The sequence below is a fragment of the Rhinolophus hipposideros genome (genome assembly GCF_964194185.1).
Source record: "Rhinolophus hipposideros genome assembly, chromosome: 3".
Lineage (NCBI taxonomy): Eukaryota > Metazoa > Chordata > Mammalia > Chiroptera > Rhinolophidae > Rhinolophus > Rhinolophus hipposideros.
In genome coordinates this window covers 30,332,906-30,356,731 of record NC_138049.1, presented here as the reverse complement: position 1 = coordinate 30,356,731, position 23,826 = coordinate 30,332,906, and the positions used below count along the sequence as shown (strand labels likewise).

General features: G+C 38.3%; 1 protein-coding gene across 1 annotated transcript in view; it reads left to right on the top strand.

Annotated features, from left to right (window-relative positions):
- The window catches only part of TMEM200A (transmembrane protein 200A), a 66,360-nt gene extending 42,911 nt beyond the window's left edge, over positions 1 to 23,449 (top strand). The window contains exon 2 of the mRNA XM_081044378.1: positions 20,492 to 23,449. Coding sequence (XP_080900504.1) covers positions 20,508 to 21,980 — 1,473 coding nt within the window. The 5' untranslated portion in view covers positions 20,492 to 20,507 and the 3' untranslated portion in view covers positions 21,981 to 23,449. The remainder of the gene's footprint in view (positions 1 to 20,491) is intronic.
- The last annotated feature ends 377 nt before the right edge of the window (positions 23,450 to 23,826 follow it).

Below are 23,826 nucleotides of genomic sequence, written 5' to 3'. Positions count from 1 at the left end.
CTTTGAATTGCCTTTTCTTCCAAGGTTTCAAAGTGTTTCAGAAACTGAATTATTTTCTAGACACTGTTGCTTTTATTTTCCTTTTAATATTTTAAATGTCATAATTACATTGACTTTTATTTTGGAAGCAGACTTCTTTTGGTTGTTGTTTACTTAATAGTAAATTAAGTTTCACAATTATTCCATACAAACTGCTACTGAGATTCTCCTTCAAGTTATAAAATAAATAATACTGTAAGAGAACAGAAATTAGTTCCAAAATCGCATTCATCATTTAGTATTTGACTCCAGTGTGAAGATTCAAAGTCTGTTTCACTAAGAGAAACATTATATGATTCATAGTCATTCAGCCTCAAGCTTGTTTCATCAGTGGGATAAATTTTCAGCTTTTGAATATAGGATTTCTGTGTGTGTGTGTACATATAATTGATTAACAGTAAGTCTCTAGGAATATGAGAACCAATAATATAATCAAAACTAAACTTATCCCTCAAACAGTTACTTTTCATTTGTTCCTTATTTCCCTAAAAGGCTCCATCCTCCAGTTAATTGCTCAAGACAGCAACTGGGCATCATCTTGACATTCCTCTCCCTTACCTTCCCCATCTACTTCAACTTCAAGGTCTCTTTATTCTGCTTTCCATAATTCCTCCTCTGTTCTGTCCACTGTGCTCACCCCCATGCCACCACCCTGTTTCAAGCTACCATCATGTCTGAACTCGACTGTGATAGGGCGCCTTCACTGGTCTTCCCAGGTCCCATTTTTGTCTCCTTTCCATATGACAGCAGGAGTCTTATAATAACATGAATCTGATTGTGTCCTGTCTTTGCATAAACACACTCAGTCTGTCTCCTAACATAAAGTTCAAAGCCCTTAATATGATCTAGGAAATCTCATGTGATCTTGTTCCTACCACCTTTCCACTCAAACCCTTGCCCACATCACACTGCTTCGGGTTCATCTCTTGAGACCAGGGACCCTACCATTTCAGAGTTGTGTCACATGCTGTCTTCCCTCCCTTCTCTATACTATCTCAGTTTAAAGTCACTTCTCAAACCTCTTGAGACTCAGGTAGGTTACCTTGATATTTGCTTTCACACACCATCCTACGTTTCCCCTTCTTAATACATACAACTTTTGTAATTATTTGGTCAGTGTCTGTCTTCCCCACTCCACAGTTAGGTCAAAGGAGGTGAGGATGTAGTCTGAGTTGTTCATCATTTTATTCCTGGTCTCCAGCAGAATGCTTCACAATGGTGAATGCTCAGTAAACACTTGTTGGATGAATGAAAAGGAATAAATGAAATGAGTGACTGACTAGAATGAAAGACTGATGTGAGTATCCCTCAAATACTTACTTTTGGTGTTGAATTCTTATGACAGTTCGAATTAGAAAAAAACAAATAATGAAAATTTGAGCACAAATATATGATGCTTTTTAAAAGTTTGCTTGAAAGTATCAATAGTCTTGTCTGCAGAGGAATTGACTTGGCAGCGTATGGGTACATAATAGAAAGAATCTTTCAGGTGAAGAAATTTTAATACATTGGTAAGTTCTGAACAAGTAGAAGGAATTCTTTATGAAAATGTAAATGGAATATAGAGTCTAGAAAAGATTTGTTTGCTTGTATCCATGCTATACCCTATCTAAACAGCTCTCTACCACATAAAAGCTGATCCAACATAATAACTTTACACCGCCTGGAAATTTCCAGACTTTATGAAGAAGGCAGCAAAAACCAGGAAGTAAGCACACACCCATAAAATAACCAAGTTCGATAGATGTCATAGAGCCCAAAACATATGTATACCCAAACTCTCCACTCCGACTGTGCGTGCTCTTAATTTGCACATAGCATCAGTAAATCTGTTTACTTGACTCTCTCATTTCGAAGGCTGATGCCCCAAACAAGAACTGCACAGGCCAAGGCAAGTGTCGTAACCCACTTTCCCAGTGGTAGTGTCGGCCGACACAGCAGGGTCCTGCCCTCTTCCAAACTCCTGTGGAACTTACTTGTACGATAGCACTAACCACGTTCGCATCGTGGCATGATTATCTTCTTAAAAAGTCATTTCCATTCGTTATCATAAGCTTTTTAACGAAAGACCTTGGCTTTTTTCACAAGGTTTTCAGAGTATCACACAAAACCATGTCATAGTTAATATTCATAAAGCAAAACAAAGCAAAACAACTCTGAGTCATCAAGACAAAATTAAATTATGTTTAATACTGTTTGAGGAGCTTGGAATGAAGTATTATATTTTAGAAATATTTTCATCCCTAATATTGAAAATAAAAGCTTTTCTTCTAAAAGAGGTGAATACAAAGTTATTACTTTTAATTTTTAGAGCCACTCATGAACCAGGGAGTGTCCCAGAGCCGAAGTTTTATTATCTACTAGTTCTAATTCTATTTTTGGTGTAGTTTGCAAACCCTTTAAAGTCAACTTAGCTGGTAGTAACCTATGAGGAAGGGAGAGTAAGTATCTATTCTGAGTTTATAAATAAAAACCTGAAACCATAATCTACATTATGACCTCAAGATTATAGCTATTAAGGACCAGAAATTTTTGAGTCTTTTTGGATACACTTAGCCTTAAAAGCGATGTTGCAATGTGATAAAATCACAGCCGTAGTGCCAGGAAGACGTAGGTTTGGATCCTTCCTTTGGTTATGTACCAGCTGAGTCACAGTGGACAACATGCATAATCGCTTTAGCTGAGGGCAATCTCTGAGCAATTACTGGTTACGTGATATTATTGCGTTAGTTTGGCGAAGTATGCCCCGGAGTTACAAGAGGGAATCTTTGAGGAATCAGCTCATGAATTTCCTTGGGCTCCTGAAGCCAAAGGATCAGGAGTTAAACAAAAATACATTTAACTGGTGACACCGCACCTCTGTGTTTCAGTTATTTTTTTTTTAGCCTCTCACTGCTAGTTTTTTTTTATATACAACATGGAAATGATACGTGTAGTACCTACCTATATCAGTCAGAAGAGGTCATGTGCAGTAATAAACAGCCCCCAAATCTCAGTGATTTAAAATAACAAAGATGTATTTCTCATTTACTCCTGTCTGTTGTAGGTTGACCAGTAGTTCTTTCACTTCATCCTTATATGAGAACCTGAGATGAGTAAATTTTTTTTTTTTTTTTACCATCTGGAACATTGTTAGTCCTCATGGCAAGGGGAAAGGATCGTAGCAAATCACACACTGGCTCTTAAAGGTTTTTGCCAGGAAGGGACACATGTCTGGTCACTCACATTTCACCGACCAAAGCAACACCTCTCTTGCCTAACTTCATGGGGTTGGGAAAACACAGTCCAACAATGGGCTATGGCCTGCAAGGAGAACTGGAATGCTGGTGAACAGCCCGAAGGGCTGCCAGCTGGCCGTATTAGATCATCAGGATTGATTTAGTGAACGCAAAGCACTGAGCACAATGCTTGGTACCTTGCAAGAACTAAGTAACTATTAGGGATGGTTATGACTTACATTGGTTACAAACTTTATTAATAACGATGACTTGAAGCTTATTTCCACTTGTTGCACGTAAGTTCAGTAAGAAAACGAAACTTCTGAAATAAAGCCTATATCTAGAAAAAGGTAGGAGTTCATAGCTTCCTAACCTTGCATGACAGAAATGCCTCAGTGTCCTACACAGACAGCATAATGAGCTGGATGACTTAGATGTAACAGTGGCCAGTCGTTCTTCTCTATTCACATGGGAAATGTGTGACTTATAAACTACTGAAGAACAAAGGTGGCTGGAATTCTGTTTCATTTTATGGAACCATGTTCATGATTTGTGCGTGTCCAGCACAATTTCTGCATGTTCCTGTGCAGCATGGTAAGCTGTAAAACACACAGCCTGGCTTACGGATCACAGATTCTTCCAGGTTATAGGAAGCGGGTCAGATCAGAGTCAAAGCAATTTAGGCAAAAATAGGTCCTCTTGGTTTTTAGAATCTTTTTTCTTCTCCTTGGTAGGAGACCTTTCTCAGGCTTTATTTCTTCACTCTTTCCTTCAAAACAGGAAATATTGGTCATTGTTGATTGGTGGTTGATTGATTACATTTTACCATAAAGGACTTGTAATGTGTTATGTCAGTTGGCACGTTCATCTTCAATGTGTTTTTCTGGCCTGTGGGCTACTACTCTAGAATGAAGGTTCTGTCATCCTTTAGTCTTGGGTACCCAATACCCAGCAGCATCTGGAACTTAGTGGGTCTTCACTATGAATGAAGAACAGAATGAATGTGCAGCAAAGATGCTGTCCCCATTTAAACGAATGCCAAGCATAGAGCATAAAGAGAAATTTTCTCAGCGCGGGAACCCCTGAAATCCTATGCTAAATGTCTTTTCCTTCCTACTCATTTCTTTCATCCTTCATGGCCAGGCTATAACCACTGGGGAAGCAAGGAAGAGTCTCCCTGAACTTACAGCACTGTTGCCTCTAGAACCTTATTTCTCTAATAATAGCATTTCCTTCCCCTCCTCCTTCCACCCCTCAAAGATGAATCCTGTTTTAGAACACACAGTCAGCATTCCACCCCCCCACCCCATTACATCTGAGTCCAGGCTGGGTCTCTTGAAGAAATTCCTCCATTTCAGTGGCCCTCAGACTTCAGCGGCATCAGAATCACCTAGAGGGTTTCTTAAAATGACTGCTGGGCTCATCCCCAGGGTTCTGATTCAGGAGATGGCAGTGGGCCCATGAATTTGCATTTCTAACAAGCCCACAGGTTATACCAGTGTTGCCATATTTTGGGTGGCATTACACTGTCTGCATTTTTCCAGTGCTCCTTCCTCCCCATGCCCTAAGACTTCGGTGCTATTTCTTTCCAGGTACTGGTTTTATTTAGTTTTTCATGGTGCTTTTGAACTGTTGGAATGATTCTATTTCTTGCTCTATGATATCATAATACTCTTGTTTCCTTTTATGTGTCTGCCCAAATGTTTTGATTGTTCTGGATTATGAATTCCTACGCACTGGAACTGTCTCATCCTAGAAGACCTTATAGAGAGAGAAAGCCGAGGGAGTTGCCTGCCCTGCACTGATGAGGGCTGTATTTGGTCTTTCCTTGTAGCAAAGACATTTGGACCTCTTAAACAACTATTTAAGAAATTTATGAGTGTTTTTTATTATACTCCTAGTATCCAGTTAGTTAGCCAGTTGGCTTTTTTGAAGTCATTAAAAAGGAGTTATTTCAGCTATATTGATGTTGGGGGGGGGGTAAAATTAATATGTCTACAATTTTTCACAAGGAATTTTATCATTTAGTTCACTTAATCAAGCTATAAATTCACAGTTGTAGTTCTTAAATTACAACTAAATTTACAAGTTCTTAAATAACAACAAAGTAATTTGACTTGAAAATAAAGACACACGAGTAAAAATATGAAAGTCCAGACTTTAAGCGATCTTCTATTTGGGATACTTACTAATAGATGAGCAAAGAAAATTATATTTAGTTAAACCATAGAGTGAGCTCTTTTCCAAATGGCTTACGTGGATTTTTTTCTCCATGTATGTCTTTTCTCAGTGTGCCTCTAGTTACAAAAGGGCCACTTCTGTAGTTCAGTCAGCAGAAGACTGCGCAGCTGTGTGTACATTTTGGTATTTGTTCGCCAGTTTTGTGTGTGTGTGTACGCGTGCGTGTGTGTAAAATATTTTTCAAATAAATGACATTTCTTACCGCATTATGTATTTTATATTCAATTAACATAGTTATCAAAATTTTGTTGTCATTAAATGGTTTTCTACATTTTTAAATGACTACATAGTATTCATTTATTTAAATATATCATCATTAATGGGTCAAACCATTTTGGGTTAATTGAAACAACAAAAAAAATACATGTTGCCAAATTACCCTATAGAAAGAGAGAGAAAACTTTTATAAAAACATCGATAGCAAACAAAAAAATCTTTTCCTATTTCCTTAGTTTATACTTCTCATATGATACTTTAGGTTAGGAGGGAAAATGTAATCTTCAAACTGATTGGATTGTAAAATATTATCAAATAGTTTAGGGTGATAGGAATCATTCTTTTAATAGCCTTCTCTTACTTTTTTGGAGACACTCAAATCTGTAGCAATAAAGAAATAAAATACCAAAAATTATGCCTCAGAGAGATAAGATAAATAAGAAACTACTGTGTTTCCCCGAAAATAAGACCCAGCCGGACCAACAGCTTTAATGCGTCTTTTGGAGCAAAAATTAATATAAGGCCCAGTCTTATTTTACTATAAGACCAGGTATTTAATATGATGTAATGTAATGTAATGTAATAAATATATAATATGATAAATATATGAAATAAATATAATTATAATATAATAAATATAATACCAGGTCTTTTATAATTTGTAATATAATACCGAGTCATATTAATTTTTGCTCCAAAACATGCAGTATTGCTGATGGTCCAACTAGGTCTTATTTTGGGGGAAAAAGGGTAAAGAGATTTAGAGTGTTGCCACTGTTACCTGCTTTTGGAAATATTTGATCTTTATTTTTTTATCTATGCATTGGGTGATATGATTTGGGGGTTTGGGTTTTTTTTTGTGGAACTTATTTCTCACATACAGATTTGATAATTTTTATAGAATTGGGTTCTTACAGATATTAGAAGTTGAACTGATTTTGTCATCACCGACAACTGGAAGTTACTGAGGGCATGACACTTTGCTGTGCAATTCAGGGATGCATATGCTTTCTTTCTTTAAATAATATACTTTGTTCTTTCTTTAAATACATTTTTCCTCACTGCATTCTAAATTCGTAATCATAAACTCTTCTTTCTCGTCGTCTCCTTGTTTTATCTCAACATCTCCTATTATGCCTCTTGCCCCTAATCCTCTTTCTGTTAATGTGCAGTACGACTGAAAAATCACGTGTTCTTTAAGTTAAACAGATCTGGATTTCAGATCTTGCTCTTCTACTTCCTGGCGCTGTGGCATTGAGCAAATTACTTAACCTCTTTGTGCCTCAATGAAATAGTACAGTTTTTTCTCCCTTACAGAATTTTACTGAAAATTAAACATAATATATGTAAAGTTCCTAAAAAAATCAGAATGCGGTAAACACTAGTTCCTTTCTCATTTCTAATTTTTCATTCTTCCTTCTCAACTTTTATACTTACTTTCCTCCAAAGTCTCCAGATGAATAATTCAAATTTCTTGGCAGTACCTTGGAAAAGATTCAGGATAAAACTTCTTTCTTTCTGGAATTCATCATTATTAAAAAGTCACTATTTAACTAATATTTACTTTGATCTCAGTAAGGCTGTAGACCTTAGTTTAGTCAACTTTATTCCATTTAAACGTGAACAAATCCTAAAATGACCTTTTAAGCAGTCCATAGCCCTCAAGTACTTTATGAGAAGGACTTACAACCCGAGATCACAGGCCAAACAGGGAGGGCTGGATGGGGGAGTTATGATGGTGAATGGTGTCTCAGTCAAGTAAGTCTTAGAGATTTTACCACTGACTGGGGATTCTGCTTGGGGACTACTGATAGAAAATTATGCTTCTTAGGTCTAAACCCCCAACCAGTCTGAATTCACGCCAGTCTATTTGTGCAGTACTTGTGGTTCATCTCTCTGTTTTCTCTGCTTGAAATACCCCTCTGCCTCTCTGCCTTTCCTCCTCCCTTTGAAGACAGTTCTAGGATCACCTTCTTTATGAAACCTGTCCTGCTCATTCCTACAGTTATCCCTAACCCTAACCTCTCTCCCCACCCCTGTCCCGACCCCTTCCCCCTAAGATCACTGTCTCCTTTTGTCTTTCTCTTCCCATGAATACAGCTATCATTGTGCCTAGAATGCTTCTTGGTACTGGCTTGTCTCCCTGCTTCTAGGCTTTCAGCCTGTTAAGAGCACAGAGGATGTTGGATTCACCTTGGAACTCTGGCACATAGTATTCAACAAATACTGGTTGAATACAAAAATAAATGTTAAACATCACAGGCATGGATTCCTCAGATAAAGAAGGACAGAGGTTGAAATTATTATAAGTGATGATCTGGATTAAAAGCAGCCCAAGCAGAGCTAAATAGAGATGAGACAGATTGTCTACTTTTCAAAGTGAACTAGAAATTTAAATCAATTATCAACATCCTTATGGAAGAATTAGGAATGTTATTTGATTTACTTAATTACTTGATTTCATTATGCAGATTTAGGAAGAAAGAAGAGTCCTCTTCAGCATTTAAAAAGTAATATAAAAATAATCCAGATACCCTATAAATATATGATTTAAAGCAAAGAATATTGAAGCCTGAACAAGGTGTGCAATTACTTCAGTTTTCTACATATTTTCATTTTAAAGATAGAAAATTATGCTTCTTATGTCTAAACCCCCAACCAGTCTGAATTCATGCAAGTCCATTTGTACGGTACTTGTGCTTCATCTCTCTGCTTTCTCTGCTTAAAATCCCCCTCTGCCTCTCTGCCTTCCCTCCTCCCTTCTTTGAAGAAAGGAGTTCTTCAGAAGTAATATAATGGCTACAGCACTCGAGTTGGAAGGCCTGTAAAACAGTTACTTACATACAAATTGCATGTCTTCTTGGACTCACAGCTCATTAGTATAAGGGGGATGTTGGTAACTGCTTTTCAGAGTTGTGAGGATTTAATGAGCCAATATGTGAATAATCCAACAAATACCTGATTAATCTCCAAAGGCTACAAGTAAAACCTGTGGTTTAGCATGTAACTATAGCAAATCTAAAAAATATTATAGTAAGTTATGTTTTTCTGTGGGTCTGATATCATTGAGCATCAAAAATGTAAACAAATGCTAAATGTTTGTTTAAAAAACACACAAATATCAAAATTTATCATTATAATCCCATTAGTATGTGATTTTGATGGAAAAAAATCCAGATTGAAGGCATTTTAAAACACAGATTGAAGTCACATGACTCTATAGGACGGCTCAACCTTGGCCTAAACGTGTCTTAAATAAGCCCCAAGGATGTTACTGCCTTGAAGAAAGTTCAATGTAAATATACTTCCTTTAGGTTCAGATTCAGCAGGGGAAAGGCATGCATGGGTAACTCTTGAGTGCAGGGGACCAAGGCCTGTTTCCTTCCCACGACCCTACTGGCTCATGCCATAAGGCCCTGCCCCGCAGACCCGCATCCACTGGGATGACCCTTGGGTCTCTACAGACACACGGCTGTGCTGCACACAAAGAATGAAACAGGGTAAATGGAGGAGGCAGAGCAGAGATTTAATTTCAGAGCATGCAAATCAAATAAAATTCAGTGTTGCTTCTTCATCCTTGAGATGAAAGTGTATCAAGTTCAGGGGAAGAACCCTTTCGGGAGCCGCAGCCCAGTTTCCCTCTCCTAATGAAGCTGAAGATACCTGTCCAGTCTCTGGCAGCATGCTTTATGAGAATAATAATTCTGAAATTGCAGGATATTCTTAGAAAGAAGCCCACTTTCATAAGTGAATCCAAGTTGTAAGGAAACTGAGGGTCATCAGTGAGGACTGAGCTTTGGGGAAACAAATAAAGCCATACTCTCTCCGCAGGCCAGAAGGGAGCTGTGTGAGTAATAAGCCAGGGTGAGCCAGCACAGACGAAGTTTATCAATCCTGATAAAGGATTTGTTTTACAATGCATAGCATTATCCTTGAGCATATTCTAGGTATAAATTTCTTAAAGGCAGATACCAATTCCTAAGTCATCCTGTATGTTACCTTGGACCCAGTAAATGCAGGTGTTGCCCAGGTAGGCAGAATTGTTTTCTGTGCTTCGAGAGTATAATGGATCATAAGTTAGTCTGTCTTTCCTAAATTTCTGATTTAGTCTAGTTAGTGATTTTAGCCATTTTCTGTTTTCACTAGTTTGGCATTTTTGCCTCAAAGGCTACATGACACCTGTTTCTAAATGAGCAAGCCCACCTAATTACCCAAATGTGTATCAGGTTGGTCTGCCATTTACTCTTCCAAACTTCAGCATTTTTTTTCCTCTGTAATTAGAATTACAAAGTGGAAATAAAAGCCGTGCATGCTCTTTGCAAAAAGGTGAACACTACAGTGATATATAAAGTGAGTGTTCTGTTCTCTTTCACTGTCAGTCTCACTCTTTAATCATCAGCACCGTTTACAGTGATGGTGTATTCCACGCCACTCAGTACATATCCAAATAAATATTCTGTTTGTTTGACATAAATAGGATCTTACTCTTCATTTCTGTTCTCAAATCCCAAAAATACGATGTGACCATTCTTCTGATTGGCATATATTAAGCCTTTTATATATCTATATAATATGCCATTAATTAGATGCAGCATAATTGATTCAGCCAACCTTCTATTGATGAGCATTTAAATTGTTGCCATTACTGTAGCGCTGAATGCATGCTTTTATGTACATGTCTGTACGTCTAAAGGCTGTATTCATAGAAGTGAAATCGGGGTGGAGGAGATGGGCATTTAAACTTTCAAAAGTCATTCCCCAATTAACCTAAAAAAGTAACAATTTTTCCTCATTGATAGCTTATTAGAATTTATTTCCTTGCATTTTATCAGTAATGAGCATAATCAATCCCTTTTTTTCATTGTCCTTTAGTAAGTGATTTTGTTACTTTTGAAACTGCTTTAGCTTACATTTCTTTGCTTACTATTGAATTACTCTTTTCATTTGTTAACTGGACATTTGTATTTTTCTTCTATGAATTGACTATGAATGTCTGTGGTCCAGTTTTCTCTTGGATTGCTATCTCTCACAGGAAACGACCAGTGAAGCAAACCATTATAAATTATAAGAGGTATTTGAAGCTAAAAATATCTCAGCCATAATCCCAAAATACCCTCCCCTATTAGAAAGAGGTAACAGGCATATACGGTGTTTTGGAGACAGGGATTTATCCTCTGTTGTTAGGTTAGACCCTCCTTGAAATCATTTTTACTGCTAAGCATTCTTTCCAGGCTTTTTTATATTCCTGGTATCTTATGCAGTTTATCATTCTTCTCAATTTTTCCCTTTCAGTTAACATATTTAGAGTCAGGATTTGGTAGATGATTCAGTAATCCAGCAATCCCTGGAGACAATTTCTGTCCTTACATAAATGTTTTTAAAAGGAAGAGCTGGAAAGAAGTAAGGATCTTTAAGAAAGTATATAGGAGTTTTGCATCATTTCAGATAATTAATGTTTACAATAATAATCCATAATTTTCTCCCCCAGTACAAGTTTCTTCTCTTCCTCTGCTTTATCCCCCACCTTTCCCTCTTGGCCTTCTTTTCTGACCTTTGCCCTTCTGCTCCCTTCTTTCACTTCTTCTGTGTTCCTTTCCAGTAGCAGCTCTGAAGCAATTACTTTTGTCTCCTGAAATGCTAGGTTAAACCTCTAAGTAAAGCAGGCATTGACTGATGCTTCTTCAGTGGTGAAACAGTAGTTACTCCCATTACATTCAGGAGCTACCATCAGTTGGAAAACTTTGTAAGAAATTGGATGTACAGTATGTTACTGTGGATTAAAAGATGACCCAGCTCAGTGCTAATTTAGATGGTGTTTTTGCTCTGGTGAGCGATGGTTCCTCATTTGCAGTAGGGAAGAAAGTAAGATCTTTTGCATGCTTGACAGTGTTGGCAGGGATGTGTAACATGCAAAACTGATAGCTTACATTAGATATTTGACAGAAAGTGGAGCAGCTGGAATTGAAACTTAATATTGCCCTCCATCTTTTTCCCTTGTCCAATAAGGATGTCAGCAGTGTGTTTGGATTTTCCATTTACAATCACTGGAAAGAATATTAATACCTGTTAGAGTCTCACTTTCCAATGTTGTCTCCACAAACATAGTCACCACTTCTCTAAGTGAAGTGCCCGTATATGTTCTCCTGCAGAGGAGAGATCTCTATAAAAAGTCCTGTTTGTGATTTTAAATGCTTTAGCTCTTTATCCAGGAATATCTCAGCTAATTTCCTCATTTTAGCAAATATGTGACTTCTTTAGGAGTAGCTTCTTTACACCAATTTCAAATCGACTTCCTGCCAGGAAATGCAGTGAACAGGGAGTGTTACAGTCATTGTAAGAGCTTGTCTAGATTTGAAAAATTGGGGTATAGAGTGGGAAGTATATTTCTATTTTGAGGGGATATAGGTTTCTAATTTCTTCTCTTCCTGCAGAATATGTCTCCTACTGGGTCTTAGCAGGGTTTTTTCTAACAGCTCATTATAGATCTGTTATTTGGTCTCCCGAAGATTTTTGTGTTCTGTGGACGCCATGGTTTTAGTTCTTGGAGAGCAGTTGTTCCATGTCACTGTTACACAGCTCATAATTGGTTTAGGACCATGTTTTACAGTGTATAAGGCTGGCAGGTTTGGAAGGCATACAGTATAGATTTCCAAGTGCGTTCCTACTCCTGGCATTTTCTGCATGCTCAGGATGTACTTGACCATAAAGCACAGTTTCTATTTAATGACTTGACTATAACCCTGCTATTTATTAAAAAAAAAATCTGTATTTTCCTTTAGTTCCAGCATTTGTGTGAATGTATAACAGTACTAAATAATAAGAAACCCTTCATTCCAAGGTAGACCAGCCATGGCCTTCAGAATGTGCATAAAAACCATGGCTTAAACTTCTCATAAAATTAACATTTTGCACATTTTCACTTTATATCACCCTTATGGCATCTTCTCTAGTTCCCATATCCCCAAACCCCACATCCCTCTTTGTTTTCAGTCTGTTTTACACCCAAGTGTCCCAGTGGAAATAGAATGGTGCTTGCTGAATCAATCAGATTACTCGGGCATTTGATCCATTGACATCATTAAGATAAGTAAAAACATCAGAGGCACTGGTTTATGTTATTCTACCTTGTTTTCATTATTGCTATTATTTTTTTGTCATAAGTCTCCAAATCTGAAGAAATAGAATGAATTAAAAAGAGGCACGCTTTATTCTTTCTATATTTCCTGTCTCTCTTCTATAAAGTCAAGTCTTCTTTGCAACTACCAATTAGTGCTCTGCCACTAAAATACAGACTCTACTCAGATAGGTCTTGACTCTAAATCCCAGTACAAACTTGCAGTCATAATTTCCTTTTCATATTATTATCTAACTTAATATATTAAAACATATATTTTGGTTTGCCTAGCTGAGCAATGAAAGAGTTAATACTGAGCAACGAAGAGTTGATAATAGCTATTGTTTATTGAGAACTTATTATAATCAACACTGTAGTGAACACTTTATATACTATATTACTTCATTTCATCCTTAAAAAATCCTTGAAATCAGACATAGCTGACATCACTAATGTAGATGTTAGTTCCCAGACACTGAGCTGTGATTTGCATTTATTATTTCCTTTGCTTTACAACAACTCTACAGGCACTTGTTTACAGATGAGGAAACTGAGGCTCCAAGAGGTTGAGTCAGTTGTTCAGGTGTACTGTTAAAGAGAAAACCACAGGCCCCAAATGGAGTCACTTGTGCAAAAGCCCATGACCTGAGTTTCATTTTGACCTTCACCAGAACTGTAATCTTAATCAACCAGTCTGGAATTTTCTGGTCACCACCAATAAGGCAGTCTGTCATGTGGGGGCCCTCTCATCTGCTCCAGAAGAAAAAGAGGCAGTCTGCATGATGAAACCCTTGACTTTCCCTTCCCCTCAAAAGATATCCTGACCTAAAAACAATCCTTTCTTTTGCTAATAGCTCTCTCGCCCCACGCTTCTTCCTATAAAAACCTTCCATCCTGTATAACCCCTCAGAGTTCCCTTCTAGTTGTTAGGTGGGATGCTGCCCTATTCATTAATAAAGCTAATTAGATCTTCCAATTTAATCCACTGAATTTTGTTCTTTAACAGCAGCGAGTAAGTGGTGTGCAGGGACTCCAGACCTCCCAGGTCTTCTGCCTCCAGTGTACTAGATACTGTGCATTAAAGATGGTTTTGCCATCTTACAGGTGGAGAAACAGATAAGAGGAGTTTAAAACAACTTGGCCAAGGTTGCATGGCTGTCAAGTGGTGAAGCAAGGAGGTGACCCCCGTCTCTCTGATTCCAATATCCATACGCAAAACCACCATGCTTCACATTAAAAAAATCTGTTCTGGTCTTACTTTTTAAAAACTTTAATATGATTGAACTGTCACTCATAGGCATTTTCTCGTTCAACTTTGATAAAGATATAGGTTAGAAATCCTATTCTAAAAATTTTAAATGTCTCTACTGGGAAGAAAGTCCTAAAACTGTTCTAGCTTAAACAGAAAATACTTCCATCTGTCACATTTGTGGATACCACATGGGTTTTTATGTAATATTTTTGTTTTGTCTTTAAGGCATAGATTAATTTTTACTTCCTTTTGGCAGATAGCCTCACATTCTAGTGAATTTTTAAATCTTGAGACAAGAATAAAAATTCAAATATATAATTAACACAGTGTCAAATATATTTAAAATAATTTGCACACTTCAACTGAGAAGAGGAAACAAGAGCAAGGACCCTTGTGAAACGATCAGGGACAAGCATGAATTAGAATCCGTCTGCATGGCCAACTCCTACTGATATGCCTCCATGAACAGCTGCCACTTCTGGGAAACCTCTCCTGATTCCTCCAGAGAGAGTTGAAAAGCATTTTCCAACGTCCCCGTAACTCCATCATAGCAGTCAGTTCATTTCATTTTAAATGTGTACTTCACCTGCTTACCCACTAGACTCCAGAGTCCTTGAAATCAAGAACTGGCTTTTATTAGCTGTGTGTCCCTAGTGTCTAGCACATTTCAGTGGTATTTAAGCCAGTTCACAGTGAACAGGTAAACTTGCTGAGCACTTACTGCATGCCAGGCACGCTGCGAGCCATTGGGGTAGCGTGAAAACCAGTAGGAAGAGGACTATTTCACCACAAATGAACACTGGACTGGGAGTCTGAAAACTTGATTCCGAGCCCTTTTCTTTCTGCTAATTCATTGTTGGATCTTAGACAACATTCCTCATCATTAGTTACCTATAAGGAATGTCTGATTCAAAGACTTTTAAAGTCTCTCAACTCTGCAATCCTATTTACTTCTCATCATGTCAGATACAACTGTGTGAATGCATCCGGAACGAAGTCTGATGTGACTGTGTTTGATGTGTGGTCAGGAGGGCACCTAAGTGTACAGGAATCAACTTCCGTGAGGCTGTGAATACTAACTACTGGGATGGATGAGTGCTAGAAAAGCAAATTCCAGACTGTGCTTAAGCTTGTAAAAAGGGTAGAGGACGACACCACTAAGGCTTTTAAAATTATTATCATAACACACATAGCAGAGGATAAGCCTGACGATTAGATGGGCTGGTGCAGTGTTCACACACTATCACATTTACTGTGATAACTTAGAATGCTGTCACCTGCATGAAGCCTGTTGTAAAGGTCCCTCTAATTGAAATTTTCATTTTCAACTCAATGAGGACATCACATTCTGTTTGAGGTGGACATACTAACTCCTTCATTAGGTTAAAGCAGTGACTGTGTATGCACGTCTTTGCTTTCCCCTCAGGGCTGAGTCCCTGAGTCACAATAGAGGCTTACTTAGCAGAAATCTCAGACAAGGAGGGAGAGTTTTTGGCTGAAAGGGGTAGAATAGATATGGTCCAGCGGGAGGATGAGCCGAAGGTAGGGGAGCAGACCGTAACAGAGTGCTTGCATGAGTACAGGAGTCTACATCTGCAGTGATAAAGGTAACAAATGAGACTGAATTCCTACTGATAAGTTCTGAGATCTGCAATGAATGGGTAAGACAAGGGCTTGGAAATAGCCCAACAGGCCCCTGGTTTGCGCAGTTAAGAAGGTGTGAAATAGTCTGATAGCTGTGGCTGATTTATGAACACTGGGAATAGAAAATGGGATGATATGTAGCCAATAGCTAACCCAAACTAATTTTTTTTTTTGGTTGTCAACAGAATATATGCATATCTGGCTTTTAATTTGGCATTTGATAAAGTCATGTATCTTTTTGGAGAATATGGAAACTGAGTGTGGCTGGCCCTCTAGTTAAGTTTAATTTATAACTGGCCAAAAGGCCGTCTCAAAAAAGACAGTTGCTGATCGTTACATTGTTCATTCCAGGAAACATATTTTGAGCCCTGTAACTACTACACTCACTGCCAGACATCAGCTTTTACTAACTGCATGCATGAATATCTACACAAATTAAATCAGGAGGAGATCTCTAATAGAATACAATAGGGCTTTCTTCAAGTTCCAAAAGTCTGGATGAAGCTTTAGATCCAGAGGTTGATAAGCAAAACTAGGTGCCCAAATTAACAAAATGAAATTCAGTGTGGTAAAATTCTTCATTTGGATCGTTTAGGAAATAAGTCCCGACCCAGCCCCATCATGGATAGTAGAGATCAAAGAGAAGTGTGGAGGTTGGGGGTGGTCTGTTCTGAGTCTGCACCTTCACGTGCTGAAGGGGACCTACACAGGTCTCCCAAGCACACGCTTTCACCCTTATCTGCTCCCCGTGGCTTCTCCCGTGTGGTCAGTGTGACCAGAAATGGAAGTGGGTTCATCCACTGTCACAGTTTTAAAGACAGAGAGCATTAATTAGGATCTGATGGAAACAGGAATCAAAGTAAGAAAAACTGATAGGGAAAGAAAACCTCAGGGAAAGAGACTTTAGAGCCATCCCGTCCTCATCTCAAAGTCTGTAAGAGCACAGGCTCTGGCGCCACCCTGACCTGTGTGACCTTAGGCCAGTTACCTAAACTCTCTCAGCCTGTTCTCTCATCTGTAAAACAGACGGTTATGATCATATGCATTTCCAGAGCTGTTGTGAGAATAAATATGCCGTTTTACCTAAAGCACTCAGTGCCTGGTCATCAGCAGTGTGTGTGTGTGTGTGTGTGTGTGTGTGTGTGTGTGTGTGTGTGTTAGCAATCATTACTACTATTGTTATTAAAATTTAGAAAAGAATGCTGTGATTTGTTACAATAGGAGACTGTAGTGAACCGGGTCCCTAAGCCCGCCCCTCACTAAAAAACAGAAAACTAGTGATGAATGTATAGGATGTGGCTTTGCAGCATACATAAAAAAGTAGAGTTAGGCTGTTTCTGCGTATACTGAACATTTTGGACCAAGTTGACGTTGCACTTTGTAGATGCAAGGCCTGTACCTTCACTCCCCTTAGGTTGTATAATTTCACTCGGCTTCTTATTGCAAAGCTGCCTTTGGTGTCCTCATGCTATTTCCCAATATCAGTCCTGCATTACTGCTTTTATCTACAAGTTGAGATTAATTTTCCTAAGACAGCAGTAGCAGTATTTGAGTCTTACTCCAACTCCATTGCATATAAGTGTAAAATTCAAGTATTCAGGAATGACACTTCCTAATTTCCAAGACTTGGCCCTCCTTTCCTCTCTAGGTTTACATGCTTTCCTCCCTCAGTGCTGAGCAATGTGCTAAAGGTAGGCCCGAACTCTGTCCTCCAGCCTTTCTTTCTCTTGAGTTTACCTGAAATGCTCTTGATTTTTTACTGTGATAAATGTTAGAATGCTATCACCTGCATGAAGCCTGTTGTAAAGATCCCCCTAACTGAAATTTTCATTCTAGAGGTCATCTCGTTCTGTTTTAGGTGGATATACCAACTCCTTCATTAGGTTCCAAGTTCTTGAAAGCAGGGACCGAGTTTGCTTTCCTGAGGGGAAACATCTTTGCTTTCCCCTCAGGGCTGGGTCCCCGAGTCACAGTAGAGGCTCACTTAGTGCTGAATTGCTTCCAGTGGAGTTACTAAAGGACAATGGCTCCCAGCCTGAGTTTGCTAATTCTTGGGAGTCCGGGTTGCCCCTGCCTGGATCTGGCGTGGACACGTACTGGCCGAAGCAGCTGTGCGAGCCTTTCACTTCCCCCCATCCTACTCTTTATTTCTGAACTCCTCCAGAAGTCTTGCTTTCTTTCATTTTTAAATAAATTTTCATACTCTTGCTTTTTATTCGTATTTGGTCTAACCTGCTGTGCTTCCTCACCAATGAGCCCAGTCCCTCATCATTCTTTTTCACCTTCCTGTCCCCATCTATCTTTCTCAAAACATGTTTTTCCGCCTCCAGCCCCCTTTCCTCTCTCAGCCTCAGGAATAGAAAATGGCACTGCCTGCAGAAAATGTTTTAACAAGTGGGGGAGGACTAAGAATTTGTATAGAATGGTAATTCACGGTGGTTTTTTTTAAACCACATGAAATCCCTTTGCCCATGTTTTTATTCAGTTCAGCAGGATTTCAGACTAAATCCTTATCCTGCCATATGGGAATAACTGAGTTAGATGGTTGCTATCTAATCTAAGCATTTTATTTAGACATTTGAAACTGTTTTCGTTTAAGAAGATGTAGGCTGACACTAAGTTTTGTTTTAGCCAAGGTTTGGGGGAAGTTCTAAACTGTAGTATGTATACTTTGATTAATTTCATAGACTAGAGCTATGGGTTACAATATAGTTTGTGTTTCCAGCATTAAACTGTTTTAATCCTAATTATAACTCCAATGAAGGCTGGGTTTACTCACCAGCTTGTTCAGCTAGCTAAAACTGTACATACCATCCATAACCTTGTTACTTAAACACAATTCAGAAATCATAAATAGAAATTCAAAAGGAGAGCTTGATTTTGCAAGACAAGATTTGAGACCGTGAAGAAACCCTCTCAGAAATTTGCCAGAGATGTTGTGGGTCTTAAAATAGCCTGTTTCCTACCAGCCAGATTTGGCAGCTTGAGAACTATTCATTTCAAATAATGACAAATATTTTACCAACTCACAAAATGTTGCCTTTTGTTTTGGTATTAGTTTTGTTGATGTTTTTAACTAGAAATTTAGTGTAGTAATATGATGGTCATTCAGCATATCTCAGCAGAATTACTCCATTATTAAATATTTTAGCAAATATTTCTTGAACGCTGGCTATGTACAAGGTACTATATTGAATGTTTCTGGTAATACAAATATGAATTAATCTTGATGTTTGACCATAAGACATGGAAGAACTAAGACAGTATAATATTGCAAGTGCCATAGAAAACTTGCTAAAATGCTCTGAGGAATGAACTCATGTGGGATTTGCTGAGAGAAGGTTTTATAAAGGGAAGTAAAATATGAGCTTTGATGACTAGCCAGATGTTATGATGTGAAATTGGAGGAGGGGGGTGGGAGGTCTAGATGGATGAAATATTAACAAAGTCTCAGAAACAGTATAATACGGAGTACAGAGAATATTGTTGGCTTTAATTTTATATAAATGAAAGGGAGCAGTCAGATATAAAGCTAAATCCCATGGATTTGAAATGCCAGATTAAACTTTGTAAGTAGTGGGGGATATTTTATCAATTATTCTACACTTTAAGCAACTTCACAGCTGTGTTTTAGGGTAGTTAATCTGCCCTCAGCGTGTAGGCTTGATTGTGGAGGAAGAGAAGTTGGAGTTTGGAAGACCAGTTGGGAGGTCCAGTAAGAATAATAATAAGAGCTGCTCTAGGCTGGAAAGAGTAAGTTGGAATGGAGGGATGGATTTGAGAGACACTGTGAAGTGAAAATTTCTAGGACTCAGGACCTGATTGGAAGATGAGAAGAAGGAGAAAAGGAGGACTTAAAGAGGACTGTGAAGACTCAAATGTGAGAACTGACACTATTAAAAAAGTCAAGCTGTGCAGGTAGAAAGGTGAGTTCAGCTTTGTTAGCAGCACATTCACGTATATATGTTTCCCAATGGAGAGTTGGAAATGTGAAATTGAAACTCAGGCTATGATTTGAAATATAGACTTGGGGCTCATTAGCATAAAGGAAGTGGTGGAAGGTGTAGGAGTGGATATGAATGCCAAGGGAGAGTATGAAGAGAAGATAAGCAAGGTCAGGGCCCTTGGGCGAAGGTGGTCTACTTTTAGGTGAGGGAAGATGAGCCATAATTGAAATAATGAGGTCAGGGAAGAGCCAGGAAAACTTAGGATCATAAAAGACTGGACAAGAGTTTGAAGAGAGAAGGGGTCAGTAATATCCATGGAAATGGAGAAGGAAGGAAGATGAGACTCGAGAGGGAGAAATGAAATGTGGTAGTTAAGAGCTCACTGGTGACTTTCACAAGACTGGTCTTAGAGCTGTGACCTGCTGGAACGTATTCTTTTTGTAAGTCTAGGGTTTATTTATTTGGGGCCTATTAAGTACTCTGGATTTTTCCATTTCTTTAAAATAATACAGATAATGAGGATAGTGAGTGCACACGTGCGATTGAGAGAGCGCGCACACGCCTTATGACCAGAGGACTATTTTATGAGCGTTAAAATTATTTAAGTAAAATATACCTTGAGCTAACATTTCATTAATGACAGAAACACTGATTCAGCCAAAAATGAAATCTCCAGAATTTTACATTAGTCAATAAATAAAACTTCTACCTAAACTGTTAATTAAAAAGATGTTTTTCTGCCCCAACGAAAGCAAATTGTTGAATTGATGAGCATATACCAGAACATACTTAGGTGACCATCTTTTCCCCTTCTTTTCAGAATAAAAGCCTAAGCTATGATAGCGACGGGTGGAGTGATAACTGGCCTGGCTGCCTTGAAAAGGCAAGACTCGGCCAGATCCCAGCACCATGTCAACCTCAGCCCATCTCCTGCTGCTGAAGAGAAGAAACCAGTCAGGCGTCGGCCTCGCGCCGATGTTGTGGTTGTTCGAGGGAAAATTCGGCTTTATTCTCCATCTGGATTTTTCCTCATTTTAGGAGTGCTTATCTCTATTGTAGGAATCGCAATGGCAGTCCTTGGATATTGGCCCCAAAAAGAACATTTGATCGATGCTGAGACAACATTGTCGACAAACGAAACTCAGGTCATGCGGAAGCAAGGTGGTGTGGTGGTTCGCTTCTTTGAGCAGCATTTACATTCTGATAAAATGAAAATGCTGGGCCCTTTTACAATGGGAATTGGCATTTTTATATTCATTTGTGCTAATGCCATTCTTCATGAGAACCGTGACAAAGAAACCAAAATCATACACATGAGGGACATCTATTCTACTGTCATAGACATCCACACGCTAAGAATCAAGGAGCAAAAGCACATGAATGGCGTCTACACTGGTTTGATGGGAGAAACAGAAGTAAAACAAAATGGGAGCTCCTGTGCCTCCAGACTGGCAGCAAATACTATTGCCTCTTTCTCGGGTTTTAGGAGCAGTTTTCGGGTGGACAGTTCTGTTGAGGAGGATGAGCTTGTGCTAAATGAAAGTAAGAGTTTTGGGCATCTTATGCCGCCTTTGCTCTCTGACAGCTCTGTCTCTGTCTTTGGCCTCTGTCCACCTCCTTCCAAGACAGCTGAAGATAAGACCAGCGGCCCTAAGAAATGTGAAACCAAGTCAATTGTGTCATCATCCATCAGCGCTTTTACACTGCCTGTGATCAAACTTAACAACTGCGTTATTGATGAGCCCAGTATAGATAACATCACTGAGGATTCTGAGAACCTCAAAAGTAGGTCAAGGAATTTGTCCATGGATTCCCTTGTGGTCCCTTTGCCCAACACCGGTGCGTCCTTCCAGCCCGTCAGCATGGTGCTTCCCCGGAATCATTCCATGGGGGAGTCACTGTCAAGTCACAAGTCTTCTGTGGCCCTTGGACCTGGGGCTGGACAGCTCTTGTCTCCTGGGGCTGCCAGAAGACAGTTTGGGTCTAACACATCCTTGCACTTACTCTCGTCACATTCCAAATCCCTAGACTTAGACCGAGGTCACTCCACCCTAACTGTTCAGGCAGAACAGCGGAAACATCCAAGTTGGCCTCGGTTGGATCGAAGCAATAGCAAAGGGTATATGAAACTAGAGAACAAAGAGGACCCCATGGAGAGGTTGCTTGTGCCCCAGGCTGCAATCAAAAAAGACTTTACCAATAAGGAGAAGCTTCTTATGATTTCAAGATCTCACAATAATTTGAGTTTTGAACATGATGAGTTTTTGAGTAACAACCTAAAGCGGGGAACTTCTGAAACAAGGTTTTAATGTTAAAAAAAAATATCATTTTACAAGGTTATATATTTTAAAACTATTTTCACCAGTGTTTCATTGTTAAAGCATTGGTTATAAGCCTTTTTAATCAAATGGTTTATAGTGTATTAGATATGGCTGCTTAATTTTGTAATGGAGACAGCTGTATGTTTGGGTTACTAAGATTGCAGTACTCTTTATTATCACATGATTTTATTTTTTCCATTCCTTTGAAAGCATGATGTCTTTTCTTAAAATGAATACAAAATACTTCCATCTGCATTAAAGCTCCTTTTCTTTACTTGTAAGTTCTTGTTAATGGTCATACTCATAGAATGACTTGTCCAGTTTGGAAAAGGTAGGGTATCCAAGTGTGGACTAGAAGTACCAAATTCAAGCCCAAGCCTCAATATATATTTATAAATGAGTGTGAGTGCATATCTTACGTAGGTGTGATTTTTCTGAATAACTGCTCTTATGTAGGATTGGTTAGATTATTTAAAAGGAAAAAGATCTACCTAGCTTCTGTCCCAGCTAAATAATACGGTTTAGTTCTGTGTGAGCTAATTGCTACGAATTAGTTAAGTTGGTAGTTATGTAGTATTTTTTTCAACATCAGTTCTGTTTTAGTGATATATTATCAAGAAACCATGTATTTAAGAGCCATGGCTGAGAACGGGAGATATTCTTAGGGGTAAATAATCAAAATGCTATCAGCTATAACTTTAGATATTCAGAACTGAAATTTCTTTGTGAATGACTTGAAAAATGAATGGACCAATTACGTTTTTTAGAAATGCTACCTTGATACAATTATATACATGAAGAAACTGTTGACTAATGAATGAAAATACATTACTTGCTACTTAATGCTAACTAGTCTCAGTACCTTTTTTGAGCCATCTATCTCTATTATCATCCAATGTCCGTTCATTTTCACATCCTTATTTGTCTCCAATATTTTTTAGATTCTCTTATATGGAAAATAATAGCTAACCTTGACATTTCCTTTTATCTTCACATATCACTAGCGTGGTGGTTCAAGAAAATTTAGTCCTTGATAAGTTGCCTTGAAATTTACCTTGTGTTGGAAAGCTTTATGATTACTCCAAAGACTTTCTAATGGTATAATACATTTTTAGGATTGTGGTCCTCAGTTATTGAAGATAATAAATGTTAAAATGGATGTTTCCATGAGAAAATTTTCATGTTTTCCATTAAGGTAACAATTTTTTTAAGAATTGTTTAATGGGATACTCAGTAAAATTCAGAGCTTTTCCCCAATGCCTAAGCATTTCTGAACGTCAGCGTTGCAGTTGTTGAAGAGAAGGAAGATATATTTCTATTTGTAGGTCCCTACAATTCCACCTTGTGTTGGCATCAGGAGCTTTGTGGCAGTGTTACTTGTTAGAACATCAAGCCCGTGTATTGTAATAGAATGGGCTCAATATTTTACTATAAAGCATTTAATAAACTTCTGTTCTTAATAGAAATATGTGTTCTTCATACATTTGCTATTATTTTTTAAATAAGATGCAAATTTCTGTCTAAAATTTGTTTTTCAAATTTTCAATTACATTCTACTGCAGATGCTTGATACTCTAGTACATGTATTGGGTGTTGTGGCTTCTTTATTTTGCTTCTGTTAGATGAGAGAGCTAGGTCCAGTCACCTATTTAATTAGGTTATTTTCATATTTTGTTCTCTTGGTGTAATGGTTAATATGTGTCAACTTGACTGGGCTATGGGATGCCCACATTTCTAGGTGTGTTTGTGACAGTGTTTCCAGAAGAGATTAGCATTTGAATCCACTGTAACGAAGATCACCCCCACACCAATTTCAGTGACTATTATGTAATCT